Source organism: Marmota flaviventris, chromosome 4 (assembly GCF_047511675.1).
Source record: "Marmota flaviventris isolate mMarFla1 chromosome 4, mMarFla1.hap1, whole genome shotgun sequence".
NCBI classification, from domain to species: domain Eukaryota; kingdom Metazoa; phylum Chordata; class Mammalia; order Rodentia; family Sciuridae; genus Marmota; species Marmota flaviventris.
The window spans coordinates 97,180,732-97,193,325 of NC_092501.1; the positions used below are offsets into that span (position 1 = coordinate 97,180,732).

The 12,594-nt window shown below is 36.4% G+C and overlaps 1 protein-coding gene across 22 annotated transcripts in view; it reads left to right on the forward strand.

The window, feature by feature from the left end:
• LOC114079369 (dual specificity tyrosine-phosphorylation-regulated kinase 4-like) overlaps positions 1-12,594 on the forward strand; it is a 119,665-nt gene that overhangs the window by 10,960 nt on the left and 96,111 nt on the right. For 18 of the 22 annotated variants that reach the window (XR_011707371.1, XM_071611424.1, XM_071611432.1 and 15 more), the window contains exons 2-3: positions 1,574-1,625; positions 5,159-5,249. Coding sequence is in view for 2 of the 22 variants with exons in the window: in XM_071611427.1 (XP_071467528.1) it covers positions 5,247-5,249 (3 nt within the window). In the remaining 20 variants the exon portion in view is untranslated. The remainder of the gene's footprint in view (positions 1-1,573; positions 1,626-5,158; positions 5,250-12,594) is intronic. The other 4 variants (XM_071611417.1, XM_071611418.1, XM_071611409.1 and 1 more) reach the window with 3 other exon arrangements.

Consider the following 12,594-nt stretch of genomic DNA (forward strand, 5'->3'; position numbering starts at 1 on the left):
GGCATGTCTAGCTTTCTCTGGTTGAAGTAGGCAAGGAACACACATCATGATTTATTTTATTACCTAGGCATTTGGGAAAATTTATTTATTTGATAAAAGTTTTTTTTTCTTTAATATTATCTATGTACCAAGGAAGAAGGAGAATAAGAGAAAAATACTAAGAACTGTTATAGTGACAAGTTGCATTTTCAGCAGTTTGGTTTTGTTGTTGTTGTTGTAGTAATCAATAAGTGAGCAAATTTAAGACTAGAACAAAACCTGAACTTGTGAAATCATCTTGGTTCTACATTTTTCCTATGCTTATTTGTTTTGTTCTGGGCCATGCTGATCAGGAAATTGCTGTGAACTCCTGTCTCTTTAAAGGCCTGGGAGGACATGGTAGTTTTCCACTGTGGCATATTGCATGATCTGGTGGGCTAAGCCCCAGGGGCAGGTGGGATAGTGTCATCATATTGCCAAGATCAACTCTTCCAGTACATTATTAGCTCATAATAATACTTCTCCCAGTCTCATCTTTGTAGTTAGGGAAACTTGGGTATAAATCAACTGCCTTGAGTCTCCTGCAGTGTAAGCAGAGAAGCCAGCATGACTTGGAATCTGGCTCAAGGGTCTGTAGCATTCTGTGGTGGGCACAGAGAAGGGGGGAAGTGGTTGCTCCTAGGCTAGCTTGAGCAGTATCTTGCAGCAGCAGTTACCATTTCACTAGTAGGAAAGAGGCTAAGGCCTAGCAGTGGATACAGAAAATGCCAGCATTGGGCAGGCTGAGGCTAGGGTGTTCTGATGAAAACTAGGGGGAACCTATCTTAGAAAGGTAACTGGCAAGTGGAAGTAATGCCCCTATATCTTGTTCCCAGGAATTGAGTATTGTTGCCCCATAGTGCTACAGGACAGGGTGTGTCACATGTGGTGGCAGTGTGAAGAGATGAAAATAAAACTGGTCAGACATTCACTGAGAGACAGATGGGTCAGGGCAGAGAGAGACTGAGAAGGGTGAGGGCTTTTCCTGCAGGCCTGTGTGGTAAGTGTGGTTCTGAGCAGCATCTTATGGGACCAGCTGGAGAGCACTGGGCAGTCCTGCCTCAGATCCCAGGAAACTGGTAAAGTTGTAGGGCTTCACAGAATCTGGGAGACCAGGAAGTGCTGGTTTGAAGTTATAAGGATGTAGGCTTTCATTGAGTACAAAGGAAGCCTTATTTTAGATAGTGACATTTAATGACTGTGGCTACAGATCATGAACTTCCTCTACCTCCACAGTGTTCAAGCAGAAGTAGGTGCGATGTTGTGGAGGGGAGCCTCAGTACATGGGGTGTATGGTTCTCAGTCTCTTTCACTAAGTGACATTGCTTCAGTCAAATATATGGGCCTGTGCATTTCCTTGGGGATGGATGGAAAATACAAGCACTATTTTAAGAGCAAGCTCTGCGTCTGTCACTTGATAGCACTGTATTTACATGGTGATGAGCATTTATCTTTACATTAACTTTGCATAATCTGTGCATCTGAAAAGACAGAAATCAGTCTCTTGGTGTCACTGTTCCACATGCAAATTTTAGATTTTTCTTGTTTATTGCAGATGGAATCAGTCTCTGCATGCCTGTCCCTGACCTTGCACTTCACACTCTCAGGTCTGTGTAATATCTTCCTGTACATAGCTTCATCTTTGAGAGAATCATGGCTACATTCTGCAGCATAGTAGGAGGCTGGTTTCAAAGGGCAGAAGTATAACGTATTAAAAGATCTAACTGGATTTTATTTGTGATTCTAGAATCAGACAACATTTCATTGTTCAGGCAGTCTTATGGACAAAAGAGGGATGAAGACTATAGAAATAAGAATGGAAGAATGGGTTGATTGTTCAGTTACTTTCCCTATAGAGTTAAAACAGAAGGAACTTTATTTTATCATGCCAGCCCAATTAAACTGGGCCTTTTTTGATTGGTGAATGTAAGATAATCAAAGAGGGGTGGGGTGGGGGAATTGCTGTTATTTGTGCTACTCATATGCTTTATACCAAAATTTTGTATTTAACATTTTAATGAAATATGTTTCTCTGAAGCTCATAGTGGCTACATGTTCTATACAGTTTGAGAGTCTTGTAAGTGAATAGAATTTAATGTGTGAATAGTTAGGGTTTGAAGAGAATGTAGAATTTGAGCCTGGTTAAAGAGGTGGTGCTAGGGAATGAAGTACGGAACAGTCTTTCTGTAGAGAGCCTGTGTAAACTCTCTATGTACTAGCTTCTGATTTCTGGAAAATTCAGAGGCTTAAGAGAGATGGCAAGGACCAAAATAGTAAACAAATCCAAATACAATCAGATTAGAAGAATATCAGCAGATTAACAGTCATTTTGACACAACCTATTCTCAGGTTAAACGTTTTCACAAAAAAGATTCTTTGTTTCATATTGACTCTAAAATAGTGAATAAGTAAGACTATGGGCTTATTACTAGGGAAAACCTTATTATCCTTGACCTTGTAAAATGCCTTCTAGAACAAAATTAAATATTTTATGAGAAAAATTCAGTTGTCTTTTGTGTCACTGTGCAGTGAAACATAACCAGAAAGTAATTTGTATGCTTTGGAGGTGAATAGTCTATAATGCAATTGAAATTTCCTGAACTCATGTTACTACCAGAAACTGTCTGGTCCTCCTTCCATCTTATTTTTAGAAGAAAAAAAAAAATTTAGCCGGTAGTTAATTATCCTGGCTTGGCTTTGGTCTATGGTTGTTCCCTAAATTATGATTTAATGTTAGGGTTAGTTGATAGCATTGTGCAGAAAATATAAGTACATCTTTGGTGGGATTTTTGAGGGAGGTTTCCATAAAGATAAGTTTGTTCCTTCATTCATTCTTCTAATCAACAAATAGCTAGAAGGGAGGTGGGCCTTATTGTCTGCTAGAGCATCACAAACACAAGACCAATTTAGAAATTACAGGGCAGGTGTGTTCTTGCTCCATAGGGGGGCACTGCCAGCACAATATAGAGATTAAACCACAGATGTGAACAGAATTGGAATGATGGTATTTCATGGAAACATGCACCTCTGAGCTGGCAGTATTCCACCTCTTAGTAGGGATGTTGTGTTTCATACTTTATAGCCTTGACCTATAACTTCAAAGGACTGATGCTTGTCACTTGGCAATGAGGCTACACACTTAAAAAGGGAAGTTATATTCTTCAAGATCTTTGTGGTGCCTGACTTAGGTATGTTAGCAGCTGGATAAGAAAGGGGAGGGGAGAATCTTTATTTATCCAAAAGGAGACAGCCCAGTATAGTTAAAACCAGTGACTCTAGTTGGACAAACTTGTCCTGACACTTCTTTTTCCCCCTGGCTGTGTGATCCTGGGCAAATCACCTTCTGTTCCTCAAGTTCTTCATTTTTAATGGAAGAACTTGCCTCTCAAGACTTAAGTTAAATGTATGTGAAATATTAGTATTATGATTGATCCTGACTACAGCATTTACCAAATAATAGCTAATAACAAAAGTAATAATTGTATAGACTTCCATACAAATGGAAGAATTCCTAAACATCCAGAAAACAGACCCGGTGTTGGACACTTTCCTCACTCTTAGACAGCATTAGCTAGTTGTAACCACATTAGCTAGATAAAACCATCTCTAAAATAGGTTTTAATAGGGCTTATAGTGCTGGTTACTTTCAGAATCTTCAAATCAGATCATCTGATTGATGGAAGACAAATGACGCCTGAGTAATCTAATAATCTAATCTGTATTTATAAATAAGGTGATGATTTAATGCAGATTACTTAGGGAAAAGCTCACTTTTTTCTTTTACTCTGTGTAATCAAGAGCATGCTGTACAGCTGCTCCTAAGGATGAGAAAGAAAGCTGTGTGATGCTTTTGATTTTAAATAAGCAAAATAGGATACGTGTAAAACAGAATAAAACTGAATAAATGGTCATTCTGAATTATCAAGATACTTTTCAAAGGATAGTGGCAGTCTGAACTATGTTCTCAAAATCTGTTGAACTATAAATAATTCATACATGTTCTTATAATTATTTCTACTAGACTCAGGAGTGTATTAGGCTCTTCCCCCGCCCCCTATGGAAATGGCAGTTTCTACTTTTTCTTGCCTGGCCTGCCTTTCCCAAACTTCAATCCTCCCTATCCTTAGATTCCCTGCAGTTATTTGACATATTCCAATACATTATTCTTAGGCTGTCATGTTATTACTTTTTTGCATTTACCTTATAACATTAAAATTGCTTGCATGTATCTGTCAGTTTTTTTCTTTTTTAAAAAATATTTTTTATTTTATTTATTTATTTTTATGTGGTGCTGAGGATCGAAGCCCGTGCCTTGCACATGCTAGGCAAGCACTCTACTGCTGAGCCACAATCTCAGCCCCCTGTCAGTTATTTTCTTACTCAGTTTTGTGTGTTCAGTGTTTAAAGGGGCTGACTTATACAAGATGCTTGATAAAGTTTTGCTGAATGAATTAATGCCTATTCACTAAATTTTTCTTATTTGTATTCATTCCAAGTAAACTATAACTCTGAGTAGAAAACCGCATTTTACTGTTCATTACCTAATACTGTAGCACATAGTTAAACACTATTTGCCAGATTGCTGCATAGCCTGGTTGCTAATATACAGTATCCTGGAAATATTTTATTGGGTTCATTCAGCAGGTATAAAATCTTTACTACTACTTTATCCTTAGGTGTACTATTAAATATTTATGATATGATCCCCAAGATGTTCATTAAGTTTAAATCTTATTGTGGGAAAAATTACTACAAAGGCTCTCATCAGGTACAAGTCTTCCATCAGTGATCAATATTTGATGGATTCTGTAGGCAGTAACAAACCTTAAAATGCATGTTTTGGTTGAATAAACACATTGAGTGGTTCAGTTGAACGTACCTATAATATATCTTTAGCTCTTATTAACTATGAGTCCCTGAAGTTAATTTCAGAGTTTATTCCAGGATAGGGAGTTGAAATTGTATGGGAATTTATATACCATATCAGCTTCTTGCTTAAACCAATTAGAAAAGAATGGGTTCTGGGATTAAGACTCTCGTTAAAATTACTGAAATATGAAATTTTAATTTAAGACTTTTTTGAAGACTTGAAAACTTTTGCCTGTTGGCATTTAATTTTGTTTTTATTTTTTTCCTTTAGTTTTAATTTTGGTTGCTGTTACTACTGATATCTGAGCCAAAGTGGTGCTAACTGAGGGAATCTCTGCAACTTGTAAGTCAACAATTACATGGTAAGAATGCGTGTCTTTACCTTTTAAGCCATTTCATTTCTATAACACTATAGTTTAGAAATTTAGTTGGAAATAGGATAGCATAAAATAATGTTTTTGAATGTTTACTATTCAATTTTAACATATTTTAATATAATAACAAATTATATTTTAGAACTCTTTATCCTAATCAATAATTAGGACATTAAAAGAGAAAACATATAACTTGATATATTTATTTATTATATTATTATATATTTATTTCATGTTAATTTTTTATGGCTCTTATTTACTTCCCTATGTTCTTTATTAGTTTGCTTTTTATTTTTTGCAGTTTAGCCAATTTTTTGTTGTCTGAATCTTGCTAATAATGAATCTGTTTAAGAAGTCAAGATTTAAAAACAAACTAGTCAATTTTACTATAATTCACTCTGAACTGAGGTTGTGGTAATTCCAACTATAGCTAAAATGAGATATTTTAATTATTTGTGGATTTCATTGATCTATATTACTGTATTTATTGTATTTATTTATTGTACCAGGAATTGAACCCAGGGTGCTTAACCACTGAGCAACATCCTAAGCCTTTTCTTATTTTTTATTTTGAGATGAGGTCTCATCAAGTTGATTAGGGCCTTGATAAATTGCTGACCCTGGCTTTGGACTTGGGATTCTTCACCCTTACCTCCCAAGTCACTGGATTACAGGTGTGCACATCCACACTCAGCTATATTGCTCCATCTTTGAGAATTGAGGAACAGTGAGACATTTGAGAATAGTAGGGCAAGTCATTCCCTTCAGCTCCAACTTCTCCATATGCAAAATAATATCATTTGTCTTGCCTACATATAGAGTTGTAGAAATCAAATGAGATGCTACATGTGGAATACTTTTAATTTTTTTTCTTTTCTTTTTGAAGTGAAGGGAGCGAATAACAAGTCTTGTTTTGAGACAGTATTGAGAAAAAACATGATAGTAGAAAGGATGCCATACAAGAAGCTGAATGACTCTAATTTGGGCATGTCGTTATAGTTATTTAACATAGGAAAATTGAGTTTGATTTCTATTCTTTCTTTTTAGAGGTAATTTCTTTAAGGAATATATCTGTGTTCTCTAACTACAGTAGAATTAAGCTAGAAATAAGATTCAGATAATTGGGAAATCCCCAGGTATTTCAAAATAATCATCATATTCTGAAAACTCATAGGTCAAAGAATAAGTCATAAAGGAATAAAAAAAATAAAGATGAAAACACAGCATATCAATCTGAGAGATACACCTAAAGGACTACTCTTAGGTGAAATTTATAGTGTTAAATGCTCATATTAGAAAACAAAAGGTTTGAAGCAGTCATCTAAGCTTTTACCTTAAGAAACTAAAAACTAAAGAACAAGTTAGACCCAGAAAAAGAAGAGGAAGGAACTGACAGAGAGTAAAGTCAATGAAATGGAAAACAGCAACAAAAAATGTGGATTTAAAAACATTCAAAGAGGGGCTGGTGTTATAGCTCAGTGGTAGAGCATTTTCCAGTATGAGGCACTGGATTCGATCCTCAGCACCACATGAAAATAAATAAATAAGGGGATTAGATTGTGGTTTAGTGGTAGAGTGCTCGCCTCACACATGCTAGATGCTGGGTTCGATCCTCAGCACCACATAAAAATAAATAAAATAAAGATATTGTGTTCATCTATAACTAAAAATTATATTTTAAAAAGGAGGAGTTTTTTAAAAAAAGATATGAAACCACACTGGTTATTTGATACAGAGTAAAATTGATAAGCCTCTAATCAGACTAATAAGGAACAAAGAAACAGAAAACAGAAATTCCTATTACCAGAAAAGAAAGTGACACATCACTACAGATTCTATAGATATTAAAAGGACAATAAAGGGATATTATCTTGTAATGTATTTGATAACTTAGATAAATGGGCAGATTCCATCAAAGACACAAACTTCCCAGACTGGGGTGGTGCCTCAGTGGTAGAGCTCTTGCCTAGCATGTGTGAGGCACTGAGTTCGATTCTCAGCACCACATATAAATAAATAAAATAAAGGTCCATGTACAACTAAAAATTATTGGGAGAAAAAAAAAGATACAGACTTTCAAATTGCTGTCAAGAAAACATGGATAAGTCTCTATTAAGGAAGTTGAACTTGTACTTTAAAACACTCCTACAAAGAAAGCTCTAAGCTTACATGGCTTAACAGGTAAATTCTGCCCACCTCTGATACTAGTTAAGCACAAGCTCTTCAAAAAATGGAAGGGAGAGAACATGACGTTATTTTAGAAGATCAGTATTACCCTGATACAAAAAAAGATGTTATTTAATAAAATATTAGTAAATTGAATACAATTAATGTTACTAAACTAAGTCTAGCTGCTCACCTAACAGCAGGGTAGTTAAGTCAAGAGACAAAGTGTTAAGGCAAGGAAGGCAAATTTATTTCGAAAGTCAGCTAAAGGAGAAGATAGAAGACTTGTCACAAAGCCCATCTGTATAGAAGCTGATTTAGGGTGCTTTTTGCAGGTGCTTTATAGGTATCTTCCCATAGAGGGTGGGCCAGATACTTGCTATCTGATCCTTCTTGCCTAGTCATGAAATGTTTTTAAGTTCTTCAGATCTCAGAAAGAGATCAGTTTTTCCTCAGGCTATTTCTGTCACCAATTATTTACATGTTACACATTGTGTAAGCTAGAGGCTGGGTAGTTTCCTAAAGGCCATCTTGTTCATTGCCAAATTCCCAGTAATGAAAGAAAACATCCTAATGCTTAGTCTCATTAGTTATATACTACAAACTTCTGGAAATGAATGAAAACATTCTGAATGCTCAATTTCATTAATATGAAAAGGATAATCCATCCTGGGTAAGTGCCATTTATTTTATAAGTGAAAGATTGGTTCAGTATTTGAAAATTGTAGTTCAAAATATTAACAGAATGAACAACAGAATTTTAAAAAACCATATGGTCATCTTCATAAATGCACAGAAAAAGGCATATAACAATACTCACTATCAATTCATGATAAAAGCTTAGAAAGATAGGAATAGAAGGCAAACTCTCACAAACTTAGAAATAGGAGCTTTGTCAACTTGATATATCAAGAGATCTATGTAAAACTGTAGCTAATATTGTAATTATTGGTAAAAGACTAATGCTTTCACCTAACATTAGGTGCAAAGCACGGGTGTTCACTTGTAATAGTAACGACAGTTACTATTCAATATAGTACTGTTAATATAATAAAGCAAGAGAAAGAAATGGCATTCTGTTAAGGAAAGACAAATAACAAATCAAATTCACAATTCACTTAGCAAAGAAGTCTAGGAAATGATGATTTAGACTTTAAGTCTCATATAAGGAGGCACACAGAAGGAGTTGGGAATTGATGCTGAATGCTACAGTTACCAATCAGTCAGGGGTTCTTTTGCTTGGTTTGGATAGAAATCATGAAAAGGTAAAGTGCATCTTACACTAAGGTGTTACCAGCTCTGAGTGCCAGCATCCCTTTACCCTTAGTGTAATCTTATCCTCAAGGTGTTAATAGCTGTCCCAGCCAGCTGCCTTTGCAGCCAGGGTACTATCCCCTGGCAGCTTTCAGGAGCATATCTGGTGATCAGAGCTAGCGGCTTCTAGCTGCTTTTTCTCACCTCCTCCACAGCTCTCCATTGCTCTCTAGAGTTTTAAGCAGCTCTCTGGCTGTTAGGCATTCTATAGGGCTAGTAGATCTTGTTATCAGCTTTTAATGCAAGCAGCTCATCTATTTTTTACCCCAAATAGAAATCATGCACCGTAGTAGAACCATCCCAACAAGTCTTTATTGGAAACTATATTCCAGCATAGGAGGTCTATAAACAGGACACAGGTTTCAGACTGGCCTGATGAGGAAGTTTGCTTTTTAGCCAAACAGGGATAGGTTAATACACGTGCACAGTCTCCTGTTGACTAAACTCAGGCTTTCTGCTTAGTCAGGCCAGCCTGCATAGGTGTATTATGGCTCACCTGTTCTGGCTGTTGTGGGCTGGGGAGGTGCTCCTTTTCTGCCAGAATGGGGGCAGCTGAAGGTGGGTGGAGGCATCCAAAGTGGCTACAGGTTGGAGACCTCCTTCCTGGGTGACTGACTGTAGGTTGTCTAAAGCTGCTATAGCTGAAGTCACATCTCCTGGAACCACTTCAGGACAGCTGAGCCTGCAGCCATCCTGATGACAGCTGGGTTGGACCACTGAAGAAGTAGCTGCTTGATTGACAGCCCCGTGGCTTATGTGGTAGTGGCAGGGCTGAAAGTCTGATGGGACCTCAGGAGCAGTGGCAGCATTCATTATAACCCAGTTAGATGAAGCAGCAGCCCCCAATCTCTACCTTACCAAGCCAACCATCTGTCCTTCTTCCAGGGCAGTGAGAGTCCAGAGGCTGGGCTACTGTAGCTGTCATTGGAACACACCCAGTGGGGCATGATGGTTTCCCTGGTAACCAGGAGAGCTGTGCCAGCTTCTCTGGCAATTGCATAATTGGTGGTTAGATTGTGCTTCCATGGCTAGTCATGCCTCCAAGGTAGCAGTCATTTGATGGACAAGCCCTGTTGCATTTGCAGAAGCTTTGGTGCTAAGTCCCAGTAACTCCCTCTGATGAGAATCCAGGAGTGGGGCCATTGATAACTAGTTCACCTGGGCTTGGGGGCCCCATCTCTACCCCAGTATGGCCCCATCTGTACCCAATCTAGGGCTGCTGCCTGTTTGTGTACCAGGGTAGCATCAGCTGCAGTTGTGCATAGGACAAGGACTTGACAGTGGTCAGTCAAATACCTGGGTAGTTGTTCACTTCCACTAGCTCAGGGCTTGTCTGTCATTAACAAAAAATCAAGTCAGAAAGGAGGTTCCTTTGGGGGGGGGTCAGTTGCACTTATTGTTGCTCTCCAGCAGACCCCTTCCCACTTTTTTAAAAAGATGGACACAATATCTATCTTTATTTTGTTTATTTTTATGTGATGATGAGGATTGAACACAGTGCCTCACTTATAGGAGACAAGCTCTCTACCACTGAGCTGTAACCCCAGCCCCCTCTTGACTTTTGATATGAATCTGAAAGTCCTAAAAGCACTGCAACATTTTTATCACTGTGGTTTTAAATTGGTATTTCCTTTAAAGTTAAAAGTGGGCATCATCTGGAGGAAAAGTTTCACTTAGCATTTTCTTCTTTATGGTAATATAACTGAGAAAATTGTGTATAACCCTTCAAAGGTATGCATTGGTTTAAATTTCATTAAATAGCTTTTGGTTTTAACTTAAAGAGGATTACTAAAACAATGTTAAAGTGTTCTCTTAAATTGTAAGATGGCAAACAAATTGTTAAATATATTACAGTCATCATTTAGCTTCAGATGAGTTAAAATTGTTTTGGATGCTTGCTGTCCATGCCTTAGATATTGCCATGTTTTGTATTACATTCTATGCCCCTTATAATGCCTATTGAGTTCTGCTTAGTATTTCCTAAGTATTTGTATATATTTATCATGGGTAGCAATAGAGTTGAGGGACTCTTGAATTCCAGTCCCAACTGTCTGGGATAGTTAGACAAAAAGACATCTAGTGTCTCTGGTTGGTTTTCCTGAAATTTTATTATTCAACGAAGGTTTTGTAGCTGAGTAGAATGCTTAGAAATTTAAACAAATACATGTTTTAGTAACTGTGTGACTTACTTTCTTTTTTTGGTACTGGGAATTGAACCCAGAGTCATGTAATCATTGAACTACATCCCCAGTCCTTTTTTATATATTATTTAGAATAAGTTGATGAGGCTGGCTTTGAATTCATGGTCCTCCTGCCTCAGCTTCCTGAGCCATTAGGATTATAGGTGTGTGCCACCACACCTGGCTGTGACTTACTTTCTTAATGACATATTATATACCTTACCCTTATTCCAAGAAGATCTTTGCTGCAGAAACAGCATAAGACTTTGATGTTTGATGGAGCTGATTTTGAATATAAGTTCTTTAATTTACTAGTTACATTAATTTCAGTAAGCTATGTAACCTATTTGAGTCTTGTTTCTTTATCTGTTAAATGGGGGCAATAGCAGACTAAAGTTGTAGTGAGATATGATACAACATATATAAAATGTTTATGTGAAATGTTCTCCGATTTCATTATTTAACTAATTCATTACCATTAGCTTTATGATTTTGATATTTTAACTGATTTTCTGTGGTTAGCCCCCTTGAATACTGCTTTTTGATGGTGATCTCACTGTTATTCAGTGGAATTTGTTCAGAAGAACGTAAAGTTGGATGTTTGAGAAGAAGTACATAGTTTGTACACTTGAGGTATTTTATGGTTTGGTATTTGTCTTCCTCCTTATGATGGCTTAGAGAATTAGGAATATTTAGTTTAAAAAAACATTTAATTATTTCAAAACTTTATTTCATGAGTGCAGTTTTGGTTGCCAGAAATAATGCTATCATAAAGCCTTTTGTTTATAAAAAACAGAAACTCAAGGTTGGTAGCATTCACACTGGGAACTGCCAAGTGAATTACACAAATTTATACTTTTTTAACCTTATCCTGTTTTATTTTGTTCATGCATATAAAATTGCAAATTTTTGACCAGCATTAATGAACAACAGTGGTGATTTGGGGGCTGGGGTGTAGTTCAGTGGTAGAGCTTGTACTTAGCATGCCTGAGGCCCTCATTTCAATCCTACCATTGAAAGAAAAGTCATCTCCTATGATTCAGCTTTATAATTGGGGAATGGTGACAATGTTTTCTTTACCTACTTGGCAAACCATCCAATTTTGTATTTTATAATTCTTTGTTTTCCTTTGGAATTCAGATTTATTTTGGGTTTAGGGTTTTTGGCATTTTGGGTTTTCTTTTGTGATTTACATAGTCAATGTCATTTTCAAATAATTGATACCTAAAAGTTAGAGAAAAATATGTGATACATATATCATTCTTAACCAAAAGAATTAATGCTAATGACAAGACTTGAAATTTTATGGTTAACTACCTAATTAGAAACAAAAATTAGATGTTTTTGAGAATTAATTGGATTGGAAGAGGTCATAGGGCTTTATAAGTCTGAATATCTAAAAATTATTTGGGAATTTTTCAAATTCTTTGAAGTAAGTATTTTTCAGAAAGTCAGATCTCTCTAGCAAGTGTTAAAATACTTTCAATGGTTTTAGCATTAGAATATTTATTGATGTATTTTAGTTATAAAAATAATGCAGCTCTAGCTAAATTTTGTGTTTGTAAAGTGCTTGTAAGTTATGTTTTTATTATGTCTTGAATAAGGAGCTAATGATTTTATTTAAAAGCATTAATCTGACAAATATTTAGTGTGCATTGTAAATAATAATAATA